At 43.8% G+C, this 25924-nt stretch overlaps 3 protein-coding genes across 4 annotated transcripts in view; all 3 read left to right on the top strand.

Moving 5' to 3' along the window:
- The first annotated feature begins 1089 nt into the window (after window positions 1-1089).
- Window positions 1090-7090, top strand: LOC120039488 (myosin light chain 3, skeletal muscle isoform-like). Its single transcript, XM_038984899.1, has 6 exons — window positions 1090-2088; window positions 2716-2782; window positions 5243-5386; window positions 5900-6070; window positions 6339-6416; window positions 6630-7090. Exons 1-6 carry the CDS (start codon window positions 2086-2088, stop codon window positions 6656-6658), a joined length of 492 nt encoding a protein of 163 aa, XP_038840827.1. The 5' UTR covers window positions 1090-2085; the 3' UTR covers window positions 6659-7090.
- A 5150-nt stretch (window positions 7091-12240) lies between these two features.
- LOC120039490 (long-chain specific acyl-CoA dehydrogenase, mitochondrial-like) lies at window positions 12241-18693 on the top strand. The gene is made up of 11 exons (XM_038984901.1): window positions 12241-12374; window positions 13100-13276; window positions 13567-13704; window positions 14080-14244; window positions 14534-14600; window positions 14794-14958; window positions 15515-15616; window positions 15864-15977; window positions 16290-16417; window positions 17517-17603; window positions 17702-18693. Exons 1-11 carry the CDS (start codon window positions 12289-12291, stop codon window positions 17793-17795), a joined length of 1323 nt encoding a protein of 440 aa, XP_038840829.1. The 5' UTR covers window positions 12241-12288; the 3' UTR covers window positions 17796-18693.
- A 1512-nt stretch (window positions 18694-20205) lies between these two features.
- LOC120039491 (microtubule-associated protein tau-like) overlaps window positions 20206-25924 on the top strand; it is a 111572-nt gene continuing 105853 nt past the window's right edge. For both annotated transcript variants that reach the window (XM_038984903.1, XM_038984902.1), the window contains exon 1: window positions 20206-20284. The gene's annotated coding sequence lies outside the window, so the exon portion shown is untranslated. The remainder of the gene's footprint in view (window positions 20285-25924) is intronic.

The raw sequence follows: 25924 nt of genomic DNA, 5'->3' as shown, positions 1-25924 counted from the left end.
GCGAAACAGCGCCCCTCTGTATGTGTAGGCCATCTATCTGATGCTGTCTGGTCAAAAAGACGACGACAGTGTTGCCACCTGTAGCATTGAATGCAAGGGAAGCCAGCGATCATTTGGCCTACCCTGATTTTTTTTTTAAAGTATGAATAGCCACACCAAAACAAAGTGTCAAGGGAAGCCAGCTTGGATATGCCATCACGGAAAAATACCTTGAATTGTTGCATCTTGTTGTGTTGTTGTCCACCGGTGGCCATCTAGCTAAAATTGTCCCTTTCCTAAATTTGCCATGGATGGAGATGGGTATTTGGATTTGTGGTTTTGTGGTTTTACTTAGTTCTCTGCACTGGCCAATGATTATTACAGTGATTTTGATTCAACCGTAAAATACATTGTGCCCCTGGACTAAGAAGATTGAAGTTCAATATGTAGCTAGATGTAGAAGGCTAATGTTAACTAGATAACATTGCCCACGAAGGAAGTTCGGCTAGCGAGCAAGCGTTTTAGCCAGGTAGCCTAAGACAACAAAAAATAAAAGCGTGTACTGTATGACAATCATAGACCGTTTCGTCAACATGCAAGAGAGAAGGATGGCATTGGCGTACCTCTACAAGTAGGGTGAGTCAACATGTTTTTTCTACTTGCACGAACAAACACACCAATCAGAACCATGGACAGCCACATATTTAGCTTACATTGATTGGACAATTGTTTGTGGTATCTTTTAGTTGTCACTGTTTTATACTACGCATAGGTGATGCATAGGTGGTTCTGGAATAGTGGAGGCAGCTCCTGTTTTCTTTGCGACTTTCAGTAACTGTCCCTGGTTCTAAATCATTAGTCCGAAAATATGGGAAACATGAACTTTCTTGACCATGCTGTGGGTCATGTAACTGTCTGTTACATACAATATGCTTTGTGGACTTCACTGGATAGAGGTTGCACTCCGGTTTTGTGATGAAACAAAGGAGTGGTTGAATGTGTTCTGCCACTGTGTCTACTTATTGTCTCGGCCTTTAGGCCTATATATCACAGTGTCAAGGCATATGAACTAACAGGTTATAGAGCAAACAACACAATTATCACAACACATATGTTGTAATATGGCATTTTTTTTCTGGCTTGGCTTCCCAGGTGACTTTTTTTTTTACCGACGCACATCTACTTATTAGTGTGAGCCCCTACCTGGGCTCGAACCAGGGACCCTCTGCACACATCAACAACTGACACCCACGAAGCATCGTTACCCATCGCTCCACAAAAGCCGCGGCCCTTGAGCAAGAGGAACAACTACTTCAGGTCTCAGAGCGAGTAACGTCACCGATTGAAACGCTTTCAGCGCGCACCACCGCTAACTAGCTAGCCATTTCACATCGGTTACACTAGCCTACTACCGAATTCGTGTCAGTTGTTTATGGCCTAATGCAAATAGGTGTGCAGCGTCAATAGGAAAAGTCTAACTTGATTTTTAGGGCAGTATGCTAATTACGGCCAAAAAATATCCAGTTAAACGTTCATGACGTACCGTTACTGCGGACCCTGCTTTTCGTTGTGTGTTTTGACTACTCCCCTATACAACCATAAGAGGAGGAAGACTGTCACTGTTTAAAAATATCACATTGTAAACATGAGAAGCTTTCTGCAGTTGTAGGTTCTGTTGGTTCGGCGCATTTTTTTAAATCCGCGCCGGAACACGCAAATCCAGCCCATTTCAGTGCCCATTTATCACTCACCTACTTCAGGCTAGAATGTCAACCAATAAAATTATTTGCGACCCTTGTAAAGGGGTTTGGAAATGCTGACCCGAGACGAGGCGTCTCGAATCAGTCCCTTGGCCGACTAAAAATAGCCCTGTCGCCGTCCTTCTAGAGGCTTGCTGGCGCTCCAAGAGGAGGCTACAGCTCCACTTTCCGTATTGCCCTAAGAGAGTTAAAGAACTTCCATAGCGGCATCTGACCCGCCCCGTGACATCACGACCCGATCATAAATAAGAGAGGGACATTGAGCATGGTTCAGGACCACTCTCTCTCGGGAATCCGGCTTCTTTAGTCTTTCTTTCTGCCCCGTGTCAACTCCTTCATCTCCGTAATGGTGTGTACTTTTGGATTTACCACTGCCTGAATGCTTTTTTTGTGCCTATACATTTGTGTGGCTTTGGGGCTATTGGATTATATAAAAGCCTGACGTTGCTACAGAACTACCATGGGGGCATCTGTGTGATTTGGTATAGAGATTGGATATCAAGACTTGGGTGGTTCCTTTCTTTGTTAACAAAATAAGCCACTGTCATACTCCATTTTTTTGGGAAGAAACCAAGGTGGACGTATTAGATTAGAGCTTCTCATTTGGCTCCACAGAGAAACCGTGGAATATATCCCTAATGCTAATCTGTACATCTCTACGTACTCGTACCATTGAAAGCGTTTAATCTAGCCATCGTCACACTAACTACTGTAATTTCTCACCTAGTGTCTAATTCATGTATTGTTCTATATCTAGAATGTAGACCTTCTATACACTTGTACTTCTATGTTATTCTGTTGAGCACCTGCATCACTTTGAGATTAGTCTCTGTATCACTATGGTGCCGGCGATGTGTTGGTACTTTGAGAATGGCAGGACGCCCGTGGTGCATGGTGGTGGTGGATTGGTTATAACAGGTCCCAGATCAGTTCCTAGGGACTCATCCTTGTCTTGTGCTGTGTGCATTTTTAATAGGCTGATGCTGCTCCCGCTCCCGCTGAGGCATCCGGCGCCTCCGCTTTTACGGCCGACCAGATCGAGGGTAAGTGAAGTGTGTTGAGTTTCTTAGACAGAACAAAGAGAGGGCCCTATCTATTCTCACTAGGTGAGGACTCAGGGTCTTTATAGATAGCTCAGTGATAAAGCATGTCCCCTGTGTTTTACAAAGTAGCACTCACCAAGTTCAATAGACAAAATGACACTCAAGTTGCCCCCAGAATAAGTTCCCCTGTGGACTAGCTTTAGTTAGGCTCTCAAAGTAGAATTGTATGATCTGCATGGTTTCTGCACCATGAGGTCCCCTCTGAGGGCCTAACAAAGTGTGATAAGTCACTGGAAATGACCTAAGTTGTGTCCACTAGTTTTGGAGCCCATGGCCTTGACAACACAAGTGCAGAATAACCCAGGGGCTTGTTCAGCTGTCCAGAGGAGATTAGTGTCCCTGCTTCTATTCTGAGCAGCACTGTCTTGTCTTGAATGACAGAGCACAGTGGTCCTTAGGGCTCGCATGGCCAGCCGCATCTCCGTACAGCAGGAGCCTGATTCCCCCCCCCCCCACCCTTTGTTCCTCACTGAAGGACATGATCTTTTAAAATACTCCTTCAGGGTGGCTGTTGTTTTGTGTAGAGCTTGTTGGTGTGTAGAACTGGTGGCAGTTGGTGTGTGTGTGTGTGTGTGTGTGTGTGTGTGTGTGTGTGTGTGTGTGTGTGTGTGTGTGTGTGTGTGTGTGTGTGTGTGTGTGTGTGTGTGTGTGTGTGTGTGTGTGTGTGTAGAACTGGTGGCAGTTGGTGTGTGTGTAGAACTAGTGGCAGTTGGTGTGTAGAACTAGTGGCAGTTGGTGTGTGTAGAACTAGTGGCAGTTGGTGTGTGTGTAGAACTAGTGGCAGTTGGTGTGTGTGTAGAACTAGTGGCAGTTGGTGTGTGTAGAACTAGTGGCAGTTGGTGTGTGTAGAACTAGTGGCAGTTGGTGTGTGTAAAACTAGTGGCAGTTGGTGTGTGTAGAACTAACTAGTGGTCGGTAACTGGTCAGAAAAGGGTGAGCTGGAAATGAACTGTTGAGGCCCTTTATTCATTTTAGCACCTAGTTAAGTATCACGTCAGTCAGTGGCAGTCCAGTGGTATGTACAGTCCAGTGGTATGTACAGTCCAGTGGTATGTACAGTCCAGTGGTATGTACAGTCCAGTGGTATGTACACTCTCTTATACTGGACACATCATTAACACACTGTTCTTAAAACCATATACAATTCCTGTATGTCATCTTATACAATACAATTATTGTATAGGTGTTATCTTATCAGACAAGTCGCTATTAGAACAAATTGGTAAAACTTTATCAACTTTCATAAATAAGCATTAATAAACAAATGTTTTTTCATTATTTGTAAACATTTATAACCATTTATAATGTAATAAAAGTTATTATAAAGTGTTTCCTAAAGAATCCACTGCTTTTGCATACTCTAGACTAGAGAAATTGCTATTGGCTGGAGGAGCAGCTAGGCTGGGTGCTGCAGGAATGCAGGCGGGCCCCATTGGCTGGAGGAGCAGCTAGCCTGGGTGCTGCAGGAATGCAGGCGGGCCCCATTGGCTGGAGGAGCAGCTAGCCTGGGTGTTGCAGGAATGCAGGCGGGCCCCATTGGCTGGAGGAGCAGCTAGCCTGGGTGCTGCAGGAATGCAGGCGGGCCCCATTGGCTGGAGGAGCAGCTAGCCTGGGTGCTGCAGGAATGCAGGCGGGCCCCATTGGCTGGAGGAGCAGCTAGCCTGGGTGCTGCAGGAATGCAGGCGGGCCCTATGCTAGCATGTGTAGATTACTCCGGAGTCAGCATTCTTATGTTTAAACCGAGCCGGGCAGGAGGAAACGTCCGTGCCCGTATATGGCATGGGTTACTTTCTTAGGGCGTATCGATTGTCAGTCGGTGGTTCTAAATGCCAAACGCCAGCGGGCCTTGTAGGGGGGGTGAGGGTGGGGGGCAGCTGCTGCCTTCGGAAATCACATAAGGCCAGTAATCTGTTGGATCACTTTCAATTGGGATTCACAGTGGAGTCCATATAAATAGTGACCCGCCTGCCATGCTACCTTTCTGCACCTCTACAGTTGATAATTATTCAGGGGACAATGAGGGAGGAATTGAGCGGTCGCCATCTTTGAATCTGCTGCACGGCAACATGAGACATGTCGTGTCTCACCATTCTCCAGTGCTGCATTTAGAATGAACTTTTACGAGAACGGTGAACATTGTGTCATTGATTGCGTGTAGTTTTACTAGAAGTATTGAACAAATATCTGGTCTGTTTTGCAGTTGGTTCACAAAACAAAATGACTAATAACGACCAAGCTCCTTTTCGTCCCTTTCAATAACTAAAATATTACAACTTTGATTTATTGAAACATTTTGAGTGTGAACAAGAGAGTTGTCAGGTTATTGTATGTTTGTGCACACTTTCCGCTTGTCTTCATCCAACTCATCGTAACTCTTCTGCGTTTCCCTCCGCCCTCCAGACTTCAAAGAGGCTTTCGGGCTCTTCGACAGAGTCGGTGACAGCATGATTGGATACAACCAGGTGGCTGATATCATGCGCGCCCTGGGACAGAACCCCCAGAACAAGGAGGTTGCAGTGATCCTGGGAAAACCATCCCCCGATGGTGAGACCACCACTACTCCTATAGCGATTGGTTGTGAGAATGTTGTGAGAACGTTATGATACGTTCAGGTATAAATGTAGTATGAAGACCAAACAGGCCTCTCTACTCCTGAAGAATAAGTAATGATGTCTGTTCTAGTCATGACATTGCAAAGTCCCACATACGTTTGCACTACTGAATGTGGCCCCGGGGATGGAATAGTCCCAAAAGTGTAAATCCCTCCCCCATCTGGCCCTCCAGGTGGTCTTGATCAAACACTCCACGTATTTGAAAAAAACAAATACTCTTTGAACCCACATCTGGTAATGATATGAATGTTAATTTTGTTGTCTGGTTGAAAGACTGATTCTATAAAATAAGAATGATGTAACGACCGTCACTAGCGAGACACTAATGTTTGTCATTGACGTGGTGTGCACGATGTGACCGTATGAAAACAAGCAGTGGAAGGCTATAGATGGACCACCCTACCGTGTGTGACTAACGTCGATCTCTTCTCTTTCGTCGTGTCAGATATGGCCAACAAGAGGCTGGCCTTCGCCGATTTCATGCCCATGATGGAAAAAGTCGATAAAATAGTGAAGGGTACCCTTGATGACTACGTTGAGGGTCTCCGCGTCTTCGACAAGGAGGGCAACGGCACCGTGTCTGGGGCTGAGCTGCGCATCGTGCTGGGCACACTGGGTGAGTGGAGTCGATACACTTAGACACGTTACCGTACAGCACTGACTGGGCAGAGGGTTAGGGGTTAGCCAGCTAAAAAGTCTGCTTGGCTGGGTGACATCAATCCCCTGGCCACCCTACACCCTAGGTACACTACTGACAGATTGCTTACACCTGTCTAACCGTCTCAGATCTACACAAGTGCTTAGGGTGTAGGGTGTGTTGGGATTGATTTTTGCATTCAGGATGTGTGTGTTTTCCTGACTGGCTCGTTGTTGGTCCCTCTTAGGTGAGAAGATGTCCGAGACCGAGATTGATTCCCTCCTTATAGGTCAGGAGGACGAAAACGGCAGCATCAACTATGAGGGCAAGTCTTGTTCAACCTCTAAAGAGCAAATACCCTGGATCCTGCACAGATCATGTTTTAATAACACTATCATTAAAATATTTGTACTCTTATTTAAATTGATCAAATTGATGTTTATCAAATGATTTTATAAATTTGTATGTTTTTTTATATGATTTTATTATTTAGGTCTCTTGCTCCTGTACTTATGCGTCCTCTCTGTTCTCCCCACAGCTTTTGTCAAGCACGTCCTGTCTGTGTAAGATAGTGCTGCGGCAACCAAAGCTTATCTATCTCCCAGACCCCATGGTGTCAGGACTGTTTTTCTAAAGACCAACCTAGGAAAGAAAAGGACTATAATGGGATGTCGAAAAGCCATTCTGTGTCTGTTTTATTTTCGTCCGTCAACTTTTCAACTCCTCACTCCTCTCTACGGAAGTTCCCTCTCCGCTGTCAGATGACGACCCTCGCCTCGCCTCCACCTGGGGCATGTTTCTCCACTTGGGGTGGGACGGTGACCACTCATCAAGTGGGGGGGTTGTACCCTCTGCCCCGCCCACCTCATGTCATCATCATCTTGCCGGCAATGCTGGCTGGAAAAGATTGTGGATTGGCCGCCAAGCCCCTCCCCCATCAGTTATATTTATTTTCACTCTGTCGTTTCAGAATAAACTTTTCCAAAAGTACATCCCCCACCTGGCTTGATTCTTGGTCTTCTTCATTGAGCTTGTGAGGATGTACTATTTTAGAGGTGTCCTCCATGAAAAGACAAGACAGGAATATTAAGGTGTGTGTATCCTCTGTCTAAAGTGTATAAATACACCTTCAATGAAATACATCATATATCATAGCAGATTTTTTCATAAACATGTAGTTATATGAAACATGTGAACTACTGTCACCTGTTGACTGAAAGAACACAATTTGCTGAATCTACAGTTACATGTTGCAATGGTAAGTTAAAGGCCCAATGCAACCGTTGTTATTATTGTTTTCAATGGGGGGGCTGAAAACTAGCATTTATTGGCAGAGAGTTTTGGAACTCTGTTACTGGTTTATTAACTAAACTCCATCCCACCAAAACAGGCTGAAACTTAAGGCTTTCTGATCTAAACAGCTCTTACTCTAAAAGGGCATTATCATCATTTTCACAATTTCACAGTATTATACCAACCTCATAGTGTATAAATATATAATACAGGAAAGTGACGGTTTTGACTGCAATGAGCCTTTAATGGGATGAAAATAGGAAGGTTGAAGACATTACAAATAACTTTTCTTCCATCGACTGTTTGACACATCTTCAGAAACCCAAGGATCTCACTTAGCATCTACCATGTTTGACTAGTCCCATACAGCCGTGCCATTTATCCATACATGGGTATTGAAGTATCATCAAACAACATATCGAGAGTGGCTATATCAAAGCATTTTTGTACTGCAGAAAATGTATGTTAGCCCACTCTAAAATCCACTGTAAAACATATTCTATTTTGGTACATACTTGCTGTTGAATGAAATGACCAATTCAAAAGGTTAGTTCACAATCTCACTGGATTAGAGAATAGCAAATCCCACACTGATGGGGGATAAGAATTTGTTCTTACCTGACTTGCCTAGTTAAATAAAGGTTAAATATTTTTTTAATAACCTGAGGGAAATTTTGACTTTTCAATGTAACACAAAACATATTGGGTTTTGAATAAAATAACAAATTAAAAAGTTTTGTTAAAAATCTTATTGGATTATTGAAGCCCAAATCTCATACTACCCTAGGATATATCATCCGTTACGTATGTAATGTGTAGGCAGAGAAAATATGTCGTCGGCTCATTCAGCAGGCCTTACCTCCGCCCAGTAGATGGCAGCACATTCAACAGATGCGGCTGTATCCTACTCTTGAAGAAACACATTCACTTTTGTTGTGTCAGTTGGGTAAAAGTGTTACACGGGGAAATGTTCTCGAAAGCTGTCAACGTGTTTAACTGGTGTGAAAAATGTATGTCGAGGTGGACAGATACTCTCTACTGCAAGTGCCAGATACGTTGTTTTGAGCAGTACATACGTTGTTTATGGTTTCTATGGAGAATAGTGTTGAATTCATCAAAATTATGCATAAACATATTTTAGTTTTACAATGTTGTCATGTAACGTTAGTCAGCAAGCAAAATATAGCTAGCTAGTTATATTCAACATTGTCTGTTGACCCGCTAATGCGAAACTGGGACACAGTCACCTTGGGAACACTGAACCAGAAATAGCTAGTTACGCTTAGTTAGCTAGCTTGCTAGAGGGTTTGAGTCCATACTAACTCAGCTATACATACTCCCTATTCATGAAGCTGACTATCCTGATTGATTTAATGGTTGCTTTGTTTAATTCTTGGCTTGGTTTAACCTAACTTTGACGTTATCTAGGTTACTCAGACCTTGGCAATAGCGTGTGACTGCGGGTGCACCCGATTAGACTACAACCACCCCATTAAAAGGTGGAAACATCTTACCAACCACCCCATTAAAAGGTGGAAACATCTTACCAACCACCCCATTAAAAGGTGGAAACATCTTACCAACCACCCCATTAAAAGGTGGAAACATCTTACCAACCACCCCATTAAAAGGTGGAAACATCTTACCAACCACCCCATTAAAAGGTGGAAACATCTTACCAACCACCCCATTAAAAGGTGCAAACATCTTACCAACCACCCCATTAAAAGGTGGAAACATCTTACCAACCACCCCATTAAAAGGTGGAAACATCTTACCAACCACCCCATTAAAAGGTGGAAACATCTTACCAACCACCCCATTAAAAGGTGGAAACATCTTACCAACCACCCCATTAAAAGGTGCAAACATCTTACCAACCACCCCATTAAAAGGTGCAAACATCTTACCAATCACCCCATTAAAAGGTGGAAACATCTTACCAATCACACCATTCATATGGTGAATGTGGATTTTACACCTTTTAATGGGGTGATTGGTGGCTAATCGGGTGCTTCTATATCTGAAGCTCTTTCGCTTATCCTAAGGGAGAGGTGCGCGTAGTATGCACTAGATCTCCAGTGCTCACCCACAGCCCGGTTCAACCTGTGCCTGTACTCTGGAGGGTCCGGGCTAGAGTAGTCATCCAGCCTGGGGGAGTGGTGCCAAGGCTGTGCACCAGAGCTCCAGTACTCCCCCACAGCCCGGTCCTTCCGGTGCCTCCTCCAAGCACCAGGCCTCCTGTAGGTCTCCTCAGCCTGGTGGGTCCTGTGGCAGCCCCACGCACCAGGTTGTCTCTCCGTCTCCTCCCTCCAGGTTCTCTCTCCAGGCCAGAGCCGCCCGTCTGTCCTGAGCCGCCTGGGCCGCCCGTCTGTCCTGAGCCGCCCTTCGGTCCAGAGGCGCCTGAGCCGCCCGTCAGTCCAGAGGCGCTCCTCAGTCCAGGGGTGCCCTTTACTAGGGTGTCCAATCCAGGGTCGGTGACGAGGGTCGCCGCTCCTAAGGTGTCACAGAAGTGGGCCGAGACTATGGTGGAGTGGGGTCCTCGTCCCGCTCCAGAGCCGCCACCGCGGTAAATGCCCACCCAAACCCTCCCCTATAGGTTCAGGTTTTGCGGCCAGAGTCCGCACCTTTGGGGGGGAGGGGGGTACTGTCACGTTCTGACCTTAGTTCCTTTATGTCTTTATTTTGGTTTGGTCAGGGCGTGAGTTGGGGTGGGCATTCTATGTTGTTTTTTCTATGTTTTGTTCTATTTCTATGTGTTTGGCCTAGTATGATTCTCAGAGGCAGGTGTCGGTCGTTGTCTCTGATTGGGAGCCATATTTAGGTAGCCTGTTTGTCATTGTGTTTTGTGGGTGATTATTTTCTGTTATGTGTCTGTCACCTTACAGAACTGTTTCGTTGCGGTCTCTTTTGTTATTTTGTTTAGTGTTCTCCGTTTAATAAATATAATGATGAACACTTACCACGCTGCGCTTTGGTCCTCTTCTCATTCCAACGACGAGCGTTACAAGGGCAAATATCATAATTTCTCATCAGGTATTTTTTGACTGATAACCAACATTAGGCTGGGTATCTTATCTCTGAAATATGCTGAAAACTCATCACATTTACAGTACCAGTCATTCCAGGGTTTTTCTTTATTTTTACTATTTTCTATGTTGTAGAATAAAAGTGAAGACATCAAAACTATGAAATAACACTTATGGAATTATGTAGTAATGTCACGATCGTCTTGAGGATAATGAGTGGACCAAGGCGCAGCGTGTGAAAAATACATCTCTTATTTGAGACGAGTGAAACACGAAACGAACACTTATAACGAAACAACCGTGAAGCTACAAACGTAAGTGCAATATGTAACGGATGTGAAATGGCTAGCTAGTTAGCGGGTACGCGCTAGTAGCGTTTCAATCAGTTACGTCACTTGCTCTGAAACCTAGATGTAGTGTGCACCTTGCTCTGCAAGGGCCGTGGCCTTTGTGGAGCGATGGGTAACGATGCTTCGTGGGCGACCGTTGTTGATGTGTGCAGAGGGTCCCTGGTTCGCGCCCGTGTCGGGGCGAGGGGACGTACTAAAAAGTTATACTGTTACATTGATGCTGTTGACCCGGATCACTGGTTGCTGCGGAAAAGGAGGAGGTTGAAAGGGGGGTGAGTGTAACGGATGTGAAATGGCTAGCTATACGCCATCCCATCTGGTTTGCACTTAGTAGGACTATCATTTGTTTTTCAACAGGACAATGACCCAACACACCTCCAGGCTGTGTAAGGGCTATCTGACCAAGAAGGAGAGTGATGTTGTGCTGCATGAGATGACCTGGCCTCCACAATAACCCATCCTCAACCCAATTGAGATGGTTTGGGATGAGTTGGACCGCAGAGTGAAGGAAAAGCAGCCAACAAGTGCTCAGCATATGTGGGAACTCCTTCAAGAGTATTGGAAAAGTATTCCAGGGAAATCTGGTTGAAAGAATGCCAAGAGTGTGCAAAGCTGTCATCAAGGCAAAGGGTGGCTACTTTGAAGAATCTCAAATATATTTTAATTTAACACTTTTTTTGGTTACTACATGATTCCATATGTGTTATTTTATAGTTTTGATGTCTTCACATTTATTCTACAATGTAGAAAGTAGTACAAATAAAGAGAAACCCTGAAAACCCTATATACACACAAAAACTATATTTAGGTAATGTGAACAACTCACCTCACCTGTTGACTGAAAGAAGACACAGCTGAATCTCTATAGTAACATGTTGCAACAGTAAGTTAGTGGGATCAAAGAGGAAGACTGAATAAGACATTACAAAATAACTTTTCTTCCATCAACTGTTTGACACATTTTCAGGAACTTGATCCGTTGTCAGAATACCTATCAATGATGCATTAGGTCCAATGAAGATAAGTTAGTTGATTTATTATGGATTCCTGAGATAATTCGATCAGAAGTCTTATGTTGTGGATGGAATGAATGAATACGTTTGCAGTCAATCACTGTCAAACAAACCTGGATGAAACCAATGCAACATCCATGTCAGTCAATGCTAAGTGGGTTCCTTGGGACATCGAACTCTAGGGTCATCTCAAGGATCCCACTTAGCATATGAGCCGTGATTTCAGAATTTTTTTTTCTAATTTCAGAATTTTCAGAATAAGGCTGTAACGTAACAAAATGTGGAAAACGTGAAGGGGTCTGAATACTTTCCGAATGCACTGGATATCATCCATTATGTTTGGAATGTGTAAAATCTGATGTAATATGTTCATTCAGCTGGCCTTACCGCCGCCCAGTAGATGGCAGCAAATTCAACAAATGAGACCGTAGCCTACCCTTGAAATACTAGAGAAGAAACGCATTCACTTTTGTTGTGTCAGTTGCGGAAAAGCGGTAACGTTACGGAGGAAAATGTTATCAAAAGCTGTCAAAGCGTGTTATTCTGGTGTGAAAAATGTATGTCGAGGTGGACAGGTACTTTCTTCTGCAAATGCCAGGTGCGTGTCGTAGTTTTGCATGCTAATTTTACTGGAGAATGTCTGTAGATATCCTTATCATAAACGTTAATTTAATGTCATTGAGTAGGAAATAAGTTATTTTTTTTAAACATAAATATTTTAGTTAGACAGCCTTGTCATATATGTAGTCAGCAACAAAATATAGCTCCTTATAGTGTTCAACATTGTCTGTTGACCCGCGAATGCTAAACTGGGACATAGTCACCTTTGGCACACTTTCCCAGAAATGGCCTTTAAAGCCTACCTAACGTGTTCCTTCACATATGAGGTAACTAGTGGGTTTGAGTTTGTAACTCCGCTATCCAACACTGCTAGCCACAGGTTTTTACACCAGATAATGTGGTTTTTAATATGTAGATTCATCACTGCATACTTCCTATTCATGAACCTGACTATCCTAATTGACTGGTTGTTTTGTTTGCTCCTTGGTTTGGTTGATTTAACCTAATGGCATTAGTAATGTCATTCTAGGTTACTCAGCCCGCCATGGGGGGCTAGTCAAATTCCGTGACTCAAAATCCACTACTAACTACACTGATCTCAGAATAAGTCAGTTTATAACTTTTTTTAACAAACACACAAGTGTTTCAGTATACCACACCTAAAGGTTAAAGGTAGGACACCTTAGGCCTTACAACAGCCTTGTTATGCCCATTAGACCAACATGTGGTTGATTTATAAGTGCCCGTGCCTCCATTTCCCAGAATGCAGCACAGCCAGCCCCAGGAAGGGAAAGCTCCCCCGTCCAATCGGCCGGAGACGTCCAGCGCCAAGACTCTGATGGACATTGGCACCCGCAGAATCTTCAACGAGGATCATGACATGTTCAGGGAGAGTGTCCGACGTTTCTGGACAGAGGAGGTGGTGCCCTACCACAAGGAGTATGTATTGACTGTCTGTAATCATCTCTGCATGTGCCTAGTGTTCCCCACCAGGGTCCTGTTAAGTACCAAACGGTAGGAAACTGCCTGAAAGCGGGAGGAACCAGTTGAACACTCGTTTTCCATTGCAGAATGTTTTGAAATGGTTTCGCTATTGTGTGACCTAATAAACAGGATGCTGATCAAGCTTTTTTTCCCTCAGTGAACTGAATGGTTTTCATGATGTGATTATGTTGTGATGACTCAATGCTGACTTAAGGTATGGTCTCTGTCTTCCCTCCCCCCTCCAGGTGGGAGAAGGCAGGTATGGTGAGCAGGGAGCTGTGGCAGAAGGCTGGGGAGCAGGGTCTGTTGGGGATCCTCACTCCAGAGGAGCACGGTGGGATCGGAGGTGATCTGCTGTCTGCAGCTGTGATGTGGGAGGAGCAGTGAGTATCTTGTCCTGACCAGGGATCAGCTCCCCACTGTCCATATAACCATATTAATTATGATCTAAACTGATCCTAGCTCAGCACTCATACTCTGAGACGCTATATGAATACAGGCCCAGGTGTGGGATGATTGGCTAGTATTTCCCCAAGCCCTATTGCTATGACCATGGGCGTATAGCAGAATGTAACAGTTGTGATTATATGTCAAACAACTGACTTAACTAAGATGCCTACTGATAACATCAAAATGCTATTCTGTCAACAGGCTTTGTGTTGTACTGCAGGGAAAGTCAGAAGGGGATTTCAGGACTTACACCCCTCCCTCCCACCCAGCAGACACCTCTCCTCACCCTGTCTCTCTTTGTCTTCAAGGATGTACTCTAACTGCTCTGGCCCAGGCTTTGCCCTCCACTCTGAGATCTGCATGCCCTACATCAGTAACTATGGCTCCAAGGAACAGATCGATCGCTTCATACCCCAGATGGCTGCTGGGACCTGCATCGGGGCTATCGCCATGACGGAGCCAGGAGCTGGCAGGTGAGGACTTTTAACACTACTGGGCCGAGCTGTACTGCGCTGGTCTGGTTCCCCTACTGGAAAGGATGATGTGAAAAGAAGATATCCAAGCAGGCACAGTACGGTTTGGGTCAGCACGATGGTGTGAAAATTGTTAGTTTAATAGGCTATACTTTCAGCATGAGAATTTGACGATGGTAAGGTCAATTTGGGGTCATTCTGCTTGTTTTCATGCGTTCTCCAACTTCTACCTCTGTCTAGCCAATAGCAGTTCATCCTAAAGACCCTCTCTTCTCTCCGTTAAACCCAGTGACCTCCAAGGTGTCAGGACGTACGCTAAGAAGGATGGCGATGACTGGATCCTCAACGGCAACAAGGTGCGTTCAGGGTGGATGTGGTTTAACCAGACTAGGGTTGTGTTCAGTAGGGCACACCATAGCAAAACGTTTTGCAAAGGAGAACAAAAATCTGTTTTCTTGTTTGACAAATTTGGGTAGTACCTCTGTTTCAAAATGTTTTCTCCCAACTGAACATGACCCATGTCATTGACCGCTGTCCCTTGACCCACAGGTGTTCATCACCAACGGCTGTATGGCCGACATGGTGATCGTGGTGACCGTAACGAACCGCGAGGCGAAAACAGCGGCCCACGGGATCAGCCTCTTCCTGGTGGAGAAAGGGATGCCGGGCTTCCAGGCGGGCAAGAAGCTGGAGAAGATTGGCCTGATGGCACAGGTACAGTCAAATCTCAATTGCTAGTTTAACCCCCTCTCGTTTAAGGGGCCATTTTGACCACCTGGCTGGGTTCAAATACTTTTGATTTCCTTTTCACATCCTTTTGAGTTTGATTGAGCCTGCATGTAGAACCAGATGGATGGGTTGATTTCTTTGTTGTTGACTATTCCTTTGGTTTCATTGTGTAGTTCAAGCTCAATCGAAGGCAGCTAAAGTATTTGAAAGAAAACAAACACTATTGAATCCAGGTCTGGTCAAATGAAAAGACTCCTCGTTGCTTCAAACAGTCGGTTTGATATTGACGTCCCTTGAGAAGTGGGTTCAGATGACGAGAAGTGGGTTCAGATGACGAGAAGTGGGTTCAGATGACGAGAAGTGGGTTCAGATGACGAGAAGTGGGTTCAGATGACGAGAAGTGGGTTCAGATGACGAGAAGTGGGTTCAGATGACGAGAAGTGGGTTCAGATGACGAGAAGTGGTCAATTGTCATGTCAGCCCATTTTATAGAACAGCCATTACCTTCTATATATATTAACCGTTGTCTCTCTGTCCCCAGGACACGGCTGAGCTGTTCTTTGAGGACGTGCGTCTCCCTGCTTCTGCCCTGCTGGGACAGGCCAACAAGGGCTTCTACTACCTGATGAACGAGCTGCCACAGGTACACCTTTCAGAGATGAAGTACACTTGCATGATATACCAGGGTTGGGGTCAGTTACATTTCAATTCAGCAAGTTAACTGAAATTGCAATACCAATTGTATTTATTTAAAAGGCAATGACTGAGTTGAAGGGAATTGACCCCTAACCTATTCCTATGTACTCGATTGTCACAAAGGTATGGCTCTATCTAGTAGCTCCAAACCAGGTCATTATTAAAGCTCGTCACCTTTCCTCTTGTTCTTCCAGGAGCGCCTGCTGATTGCAGACATGGCCATCGCCAGCAGTGAGTTCATGTTTGAGGAGACCAGGAACTATGTGACTCAGAGGAAGGCTTTCGGCAAGACCATCGCTCACCTTCAGGTTGGATAGCATTATCTTTGACTCGTATTTCTGCTGTAGTAACAGGTATGTTTCAGTGTAGTGAACACTAGCTCTATTCGGGTGGTAGGTAACCTAGGTTAGAGAAGCTGAATCAAAGTGGGGACTGAACTAGCAACTAGAGGGCTGTTGGTGTCAGACCCCGTCTCTCCTACTGTTGTGCCCTTGAGCAAGACACTTAACCCCAAACTAGCTCCATAGAACACATTTCTGTTTGATCAGATGGATGAATAAAGTTGTATTGTAGTATATTGAAGTGATCCACTAACTCCATTCCCCTGTCTCATGGTGCAGACTGTGCAGCACAAGCTGGCAGAGCTGAAGACTGAGATCTGTGTGGGCCGTTCCTTTTTAGACAACTGTCTGCAGCTCCACACAGAGAAACGCCTGGACTCTCAAACAGCCTCTATGGCCAAGTACTGGTGAGAACACAACCAGATACTAAACCTTCTTTCACCAGTGTTATGCTGCTCCAGTCCAGAACTGTCACTATGTTTCACCAGCGTTATGCTTCTCCAGTCCAGAACTGTCACTGTTTCACCAGTGTTATGCTTCTCCAGTCCAGAACTGTCAGTATGTTTCACCAGCGTTATGCTGCTCCAGTCCAGAACTGTCAGTATGTTTCACCAGCGTTATGCTTCTCCAGTCCAGAACTGTCTATGTTTCACCAGCGTTATGCTTCTCTAGTCCAGAACTGTCACTATGTTTCACCAGCGTTATGCTTCTCTAGTCCAGAACTGTCTGTTTCACCAGCGTTATGCTTCTCCAGTCCAGAACTGTCACTATGTTTCACCAGCGTTATGCTACTCCAGTCCAGAACTGTCACTGTTTCACCAGTGTTATGCTTCTCCAGTCCAGAACTGTCAGTATGTTTCACCAGCGTTATGCTTCTCCAGTCCAGAACTGTCACTGTTTCACCAGTGTTATGCTTCTCCAGTCCAGAACTGTCACTATGTTTCACCAGTGTTATGCTTCTCCAGTCCAGAACTGTCACTATGTTTCACCAGCATTATGCTTCTCCAGTCCAGAACTGTCACTATGTTTCACCAGCGTTATGCTTCTCCAGTCCAGAACTGTCACTATGTTTCACCAGCGTTATGCTTCTCCAGTCCAGAACTGTCACTATGTTTCACCAGCGTTATGCTGCTCCAGTCCAGAACTGTCACTATGTTTCACCAGCGTTATGCTGCTCCAGTCCAGAACTGTCACTATGTTTCACCAGCGTTATGCTTCTCCAGTCCAGAACTGTCACTATGTTTCACCAGCGTTATGCTTCTCCAGTCCAGAAGTGTCAGTATGTTTCACCAGCGTTATGCTTCTCCAGTCCAGAACTGTCACTATGTTTGACGTGTAAAGTGCACTTGCACTTGGATTTAACGGGAGTGGATTGGTATAAGAGTAATGCTGGAGATGTCTTTCCAGACAATGCTTTTAAACACATGATGAAGTGTGCACTTCAGGGAGAAGGGTAGAGAATTGGGACTCCTCCTGTATCGTCTGACTTGACTTGTTGTTTATCAGGGCGTCTGACCTCCAGAACTCTGTGGCCACCCGGTGTCTGCAGCTCCACGGAGGTTGGGGCTACATGTGGGAGTACCCCATCGCCAAGTGAGTGACAGTGATGTCTGTGTCATGGAAATATAACATGTTATTCTATTTAGTTCTATGCTGTCAGTGGATATGAAAATCCTCTCTCTCCCCATCAGGGCGTTTGTGGATTCCCGTGTCCAGCCCATCTATGGAGGCACCAATGAGATCATGAAGGAGCTGATCGCCCGCAGTATCGTCAGCCAGAAGTGAGGGAGACGTCCCAGTGACATCACCATGGAGGAGAGCTGGGAAGTGGTTAACATAAGTCTCTTAACACCAACATCAGTTTTGACTGGGTTAGCTACTGAGCTGGTTGTCCGTGCCTTTTGAAGTGATTGTCATGTTCACTGAAGGTAGGCCAGTGGTATTTCTGGGGTGAATCTGAACTTCCACTTAAGTCAAATGTTCACTTAGTCTCCCATAGACGTCAGTGCATGACTGAGAGACATTTTATTTAAGTGGAACTTTTGATTCACTCCTCTTTGAATAAGCATGGAGTGAAATAATAGATATTCCGTGTAATTTCTGAGTAATATTGCTGGGAATATGTGGTTTTAACACTCTAGATGTAGGGTTTATTCCTTTCCTTTGGGCTTCTACAAAGTCAACAATATGTTCTGAAATCCGTCCATCCTTTCACACTTGAAATCTAAGAAATTAGAAACATTGATCAAATAAATGCACAGAGTTAAGTTGTATATTTTTGTAATACCACCTTTGTTTGTGTCCTGCTGTGTTTATGGGGGTAGAAAACTTAATGGTATAGTCATGTACGTTAGAATGTTTTAGTTTGAATGAACAGTATTTTATCATTTGTTCGCAGCTCTGAACCGGAAGTGCCCTTGCATTCTTCTCCTGATACCTATTAATGGTCAGCATTAAAGGGGGAGAACTAGTCAGTTGTACAACTGAATGCATTCAACTGAAATGTCTTCCGCATTTAACCCAACCCCTCTGAAACAGAGAGGGGGAGGGGGCTGACTTAACACCACAACAAGCTGTGAATTAGAACATTGCACTATTGTTGAACATTTTAAACGCCACGTTTTTAATGTTGATTGTAATGTAATAATATTGCTTGTTTATTAAAGTTATACCATTTTGGTGATCCCTCTTACAATTTTCATTTGGTTCTATTGTTCTGTCAGTTTCATGAAGACATGTGGGGTGTTCTATTGCAGTGGACGAGGGCATACAGGAACAATGCATCATGCGGTCCTAATGCATTATAAGCCCGGTTTTTGGGTGTGTGTCTGTTGTACGTGAGAAGATGTGTGAGCCTGAGATTGATGTCCTCGTGACAGCTCAGGAGGACGAGAATGGCAGCCTCAACTACTAAGGTTAAGTCTTCTGCGCAATGCTATGTATTATTTTAACCACAAGATGGCAGAAAGTGTTGTGAACCGATTAAACCTGGGTTTTATTCCATATCATAGTGATGTGTCTGTCTACTAGGAGCATTTTCATTAGCTTTGATTCTATTCCTTTTATTTTTTATCAATTCCTATCTGTATGGTTTTGATAATCGTCCTGTTACCTTCAATATTAACTTTAGTGGAGTGGTATGGGCACATCCATTAAAAGCTCTTGTCCCAGGTGCTGTGTTAGGATGTAGAACAAAAAGTAAATCCACATTCATGAAACACCGTTGGGCAGGGGCCACATTCAGTAGTCAAATGTTGAAAAATGAGAGAGAAATGTAATGAATAGAGCTGAAGTGCTTCCTTATTCTACATATCACTCTGCTCTACAGCATGTATTTCTATCTGAAATCTACAACGTATTAAATCCAGCTGCCTCTCTGAACACTTGAGTTGCGAACTGCTTTGGCTCACCACAAAGGCAGGTATCGTTTCTGGCTCCCATTGACCCAGTCCCAAACTGAAACACATACATGTACTGTGCAATCATCCCAAATGGCACCCTATTCTCTATGTAGTGCACTACTTTTGACCAGAGCCCTATGAAGTAGTGCACTACTTTTGACCAGAGCCCTATAAGGTTTCATTTGGGATGCACACCTAACGTAAATAGCTTCATGTGTTGTTTTTACATGATCAAGCTGGTGTTTCAGTTGTGCTAGTATGCTGCTGTCAAGGGGGAATATGCCTGTGGCCAGCTGGCATGGATACACATGTTTTCTGTTTAAGGAGAGGGAGAGTCAATCTGCTCCAACCCCCACATTCCCCCAAATCCTACAGTGCCAGTCTTGGCACGGGCACCAGACATGGTGTGGCTGGAATCCCATGAGGGAAGACAGGAGCAGCTGCTCCCTTGATAAATCCAGTTCCCCTCTTTCCCTCGCTCTTTCTCCCGATATCCTCTCTCCTCCTCACCCCCATCTCCTCTCTCCCCTCCACATCTCTCTCACTCACTCCTCAACCAGTGCTGCACCCCTCCCTGTAAGCAGAGCAATGCAATGCAGCTACTCACAGAAGCCCATCCATCCTCTTACATGTAGATCCCCACCTGTGTGTGTGTGTGTGTGTGTGCGTTGGAGCGCGTGCGTGCGTGTGTGTGTGGGAGCGAGAACCTGCAACCGTTGGTTGCATACAAATGAATGCGCCACTACTGATGTAATTACGGCATTTAAACGCAGTGGGAGGGGTCAGAGAGACCGACATCTCTTTGCATTGTCACTAGGGCTCAAGGCACAGTGCACAAGGGATTTATTTATACGGTTCATTTGCCACGAACAGGTAAGGGAAATACGATATTGAATTTATTCAATTTAAAGGCAAAGCATGGTTAATTATGTTTTAATTACATTTAAATGAATTGCACTTTCAACACACTTGATTTAGTTTAGATTTTAAAAAGTTTGATGTTCTCCGAATCACTGAAAACATTGAAGGTGGCTTCTAATCCGAGTTGTTGCGCATTTAGGAAAGGCATGTGTTAAATTGTTTGTGCTATATCCTAGTTAAAAATGAGAACCTTGTTTGTTAACTTGGTAAGAATACTAGTGGATTTGACCTTTGAGAAGGAACAAGGTTTGCACATCAGCCTCACCCTTAGGAGAGAAAGGCTTAGTCGGCATGTCCATTTCTCTGCTTTTTTTGCTACCATCTCGTTTTACTTTATTTTTTTTTTTAAAGACCTCACACCTTTAAGTGTTTATTTGTCTCATAAAAATGCGTAATAAAAAGCCCGTTAGTATTTTTGTTTGTTAGCGTGTGAGCGCTCCGGGGCTGCGGGCTATGCCCATTGTTCAGGTCCACCATGCATGGTGCTGAAACGGTGCGGGGGCTGCTCTGGCGGATAACTGCAGTAACCGCCCCAGCCTGCTATAGCCGACTCTCTGCCTAATCCCAGATTTGAACTAGGCCTACGGTTTTGTATGGCAATATAGGCCTATTGGTGATATCTTTGTTATTCGTTGTTTATTGTTTATTCACTATTCATGACGTATAGGCAGGAGCAGTGTTCTAGATCTGATTTGAATGGAGTCTTGGAGCCACACCGGTAGATACAGGAGGCCTGCAGGGTTGTCCTACTTACAGCATTCAGCACTGCAGTGGAAACCAATGCCCCACAAACCCCGTCAATATGCTTTGCAATTGTTAACAATGAAAGAGGCGGGGCCATTTTTTAATTATGACGTTTCACAGCAATAGACAATATCAAGCATCTGAAAAAACTCTCAGATCTGAGAGCTTCTGAAAAAGCACACCCAGACAAATACTTCTGCATTGCCAGGTGCCAACCCTAGACAGCAGCTAGTCTCCTCAGAGTATTGATGTAATAAGGAAATCTACAACATACAGTATAGCTAGTTTACAGGACATATTCAAAACGTATTTATTAAAAAACACACCTATTTTCCCTCTAAATACTGGGCAGTGCCTAGAGCCCTTAGTTGATATAATGTTATGTGAATCAAATAGCAGCATTGGACATAATTATATTTCCAATATTGAGACAATTCCACATTATTACATTGTGATTCTGTGCTCTTTGTGAATCCCCCTGTAACAGGCCAGTGTCTGCAGCCAGTACAGCTAATAGATGAAAAGCTCTATACCTCAGTTTGATGTCATGACACTTTACAGTAGATACTGATCTCATGCGGTCTCTGATTCCATTACTCTGGCCTGACTGGAGTCTGATTGAAGTGCTATAGTGCAGCTATGCATTCTCTGATCTAAACGCCTGGTCTTTACATCTTGATGGAGTACAGGGACGTTTGAGTTCCCATGTCTGGATGTGACAACTTTCCTGTGTATGATATACGGTCTGTGGGGATTTAATGTCCACATAAAACATTCTGTATTGTATAGTAGGATATTATGGTACACATACGGTATAGGCCTGCCTACTGATCAATACCTCTGTAAAACATGGATGTGTTATGGGAACCAAATGACATGAAAACGCTGTGAATGTTACTGTGTGAATACTGTAGATGTTACAGTACAGTATAGATGATGAAACAAAGGGGGATGAATCATCAAATAAACATTGATCAGTAATACACAATATGGTTTGGGTTTGAGACCCAGAAACAGCTTGGACCTAGCCTGGTTAAACTAGCCTTCAGTCTGTTAACCAGGCTACCTTTGACCCCCTACGCTAGTAACACTCCTCCTCAATGTCTTCAATCTAGAGATTAGCGGGTGCTCAGTCCAAGCCAAATGTGGCTTGACAAAGTACATTAGGGAGTACACACTGGGCGTGTGTATCCGGTCCCCCATCCCTCCTGTATTATTCTATCAGCCTAGATTGGGGTAACTGTAATCACAGGAACGGTAATTGAAATGACCTTAATCACAACCTTGAGCGGTACTCTGACTGAGCCCTGAGGAGCCCCAACGGCAGTTCAGTTTCAATCTTCTCCACACTTTGCTGTTGCAAGCCTGGGAAACTGAGTCTGTATCGAGTGCCACGTGGGAAATGGATACACATCAGCTCTGGTTATGTCAAACATGCACACTTGGCTCGGGAGACTTAATTTTCCAGGGTAGAAGTTTTGTTTGGATTGAAAAACCATTCATAGGTCTATTTGTACTGTAGGAGTTTGCAAACAGACTTGACGCTAATGTGCATTTAGCTTTTGTCATGCGGATTGGGAATAGTGGCTTGCAGTACCAAAGTGAGAGGTATCAGGTGTGTTTGATGAGAGAGAGCCCACATGCAGACAGGGTTGTTGGCTAACTCCAACCAGACCTACTGTACACTGACAGAGGGAGATACTTCAGCCACATTACACTGTTGAGTCTATCATCAATGGACTTTTCTAACTGTGAGGACCTCTAGTAAGACACTGTGCAGTCGTGTGTGTGTGTGTGTGTGTGTGTGTGTGTGTGTGTGTGTGTGAACATGGCCTCTCTACAGGCGTCTAATGAGAGGTGGCTGTGGGGTGGTTTAATGTGTGATTAAGTCTCAGGGTGTCTGAGCTGTCTGTGGAGTCTAAGCTAATTCTCACACGTCTAACAGACCAGCCGGTCTACTGACCTCCAGCTAGGACGGACACACACACACACACACACACACACACACACACACACACACACACACACACACACACACACACACACACACACACACACACACACACACACACACACACACACACACACACACACACACACACGATATGGCTGTCCATGACATGCATATTGTTGTACTCTACATACCCAAACATTGTGTCCTACTGTAGGCTCCCTATGGGAGAAAATAGGGACAAGTGTTGAAATGGGGACTGTTTCATCTTGAGTTTTGACCCATAATAGCCCTCACATTGATCCATCAGTGCATTATTGAGTGTATGATATGAACTTGTGAACTTCTGTCTGATATCAGCCAGCCCTATCGTCTCCCTGCCTATAGCCTCACTGAAGCTCAGCTCTAGCTAACTGTACAGCAGGCAAGGCACCCAGACGCTGCGGCCCAAATGGCAGCATATTTCTAATCTCTTCATAGTGCACTTCTTTTGACCAGCCCTATAGGCCCTGGTCAAAAGTAGTGCACTGTATAGCGCAGGGGTATTCAACTCTTACCCTACGAGGTCCGGAGCCTGCTGGTTTTCTGTTCTACCTGATCATTTATTGCATCCACTTAGTGTCCCAGGTCTTAATCAGTCTCTGATTAAACAGGAACAATGAAAAAACATAGTGGGACTGTCTTGGAGGTCCAGAGTTGAGTTTGAGGGGTATAGGGAATAGGGAATAGGAAGCCAGTTAGACCGCAGACAGAGTCAGGGCTAAGACCCTGGCTGTGAGTGACCAAGACTCTCCTCTCCCTAGAAGCCACTCTGCCCAATCACTCCTGACAGCCCACGTCACAGTGCATCACAGAGCTGTCCCCTTCTCATATCACAGAGGACAAACACTAGGACAAACACTAGGACACACACTAGGACACACACTAGGACACTCTCTAGGCGACACACTCCCATTTAGGGCACTTCGAACCACGTCAACACCCTTCAAATCTATCTACATGCAGAATGCTCTTTATGATAGGATAGAATAGGATAAACTTGAGGAACATAGTCTTAGACACACTGAATAGAGCACTTACCAAAATAAAGACTGTCAATTACACAATCACCTGTAAATTACACAATCAACTGTCAATTACACAATCAACTGTCAATTACACAATCAACTGTCAATTACACAATCAACTGTAAATTACACAATCACCTGTAAATTACACAATCACCTGTAAATTACACACTCAACTGTAAATTACACAATCACCTGTAAATTACACAATCACCTGTAAATTACACAATCACCTGTAAATTACACAATCAACTGTAAATTACACACAACTGTAAATTACACACTCAAGTGTAAATTACACACTCAACATCTACACACAGTATATATATTACCCATTACCAATGTCATATTACCTGTTACCAATGTCATATTACCTGTTACCAATGTCATATTACCTGTTACCAATGTCATATTACCTGTTACCAATGTCATATTACCCGTTACCAATGTCATATTACCCGTTACCAATGTCATATTACCTGTTACCAATGTCATATTTCCTGTTACCAATGTCATATTACCCATTACCAATGTCATATTACCCATTACCAATGTCATATTACCTGTTACCAATGTCATATTACCCATTACCAATGTCATATTACCTGTTACCAATGTCATATTACCTGTTACCAATGTCATATTACCCATTACCAATGTCATATTACCTGTTACCAATGTCATATTTCCTGTTACCAATGTCATATTACCCATTACCAATGTCATATTACCCATTACCAATGTCATATTACCCATTACCAATGTCATATTACCCATTACCAATGTCATATTACCTGTTTCCAATGTCATAATACCTGTTACCAATGTCATATTACCCATTACCAATGTCATATTACCTGTTTCCAATGTCATATTACCCGTTACCAATGTCATATTACCCATTACCAATGTCATATTACCTGTTACCAATGTCATATTACCTGTTACCAATGTCATATTACCCATTACCAATGTCATATTACCTGTTTCCAATGTCATAATACCTGTTACCAATGTCATATTACCCATTACCAATGTCATATTACCTGTTTCCAATGTCATATTACCCGTTACCAATGTCATATTACCCATTACCAATGTCATATTACCTGTTACCAATGTCATATTACCTGTTACCAATGTCATATTACCCATTACCAATGTCATATTACCTGTTTCCAATGTCATATTACCTGTTACCAATGTCATATTTCCTGTTACCAATGTCATATTACCCATTACCAATGTCATATTACCCGTTTCCAATGTCATATTACCCGTTACCAATGTCATATTACCTGTTACCAATGTCATATTACCTGTTACCAATGTCATATTACCCATTACCAATGTCATATTACCCATTACCAATGTCATATTACCCGTTACCAATGTCATATTACCTGTTACCAATGTCATATTACCTGTTTCCAATGTCATATTACCCATTACCAATGTCATATTACCTGTTTCCAATGTCATATTACCCATTACCAATGTCATATTACCCGTTACCAATGTCATATTACCTGTTTCCAATGTCATATTACCTGTTTCCAATGTCATATTACCTGTTTCCAATGTCATATTACCTGTTTCCAATGTCATATTACCCATTACCAATGTCATATTACCCGTTTCCAATGTCATATTACCCATTACCAATGTCATATTACCCGTTTCCAATGTCATATTACCCGTTACCAATGTCATATTACCCATTACCAATGTCATATTACCCATTACCAATGTCATATTACCCGTTACCAATGTCATATTACCTGTTTCCAATGTCATATTACCTGTTTCCAATGTCATATTACCCATTAC

Source organism: Salvelinus namaycush, unplaced genomic scaffold (genome assembly GCF_016432855.1).
Source record: "Salvelinus namaycush isolate Seneca unplaced genomic scaffold, SaNama_1.0 Scaffold275, whole genome shotgun sequence".
Taxonomy (NCBI): Eukaryota; Metazoa; Chordata; class Actinopteri; order Salmoniformes; family Salmonidae; genus Salvelinus; species Salvelinus namaycush.
Note: the sequence above shows the minus strand (reverse complement) of the source record. Positions and strands in the feature narration are given on the sequence as shown.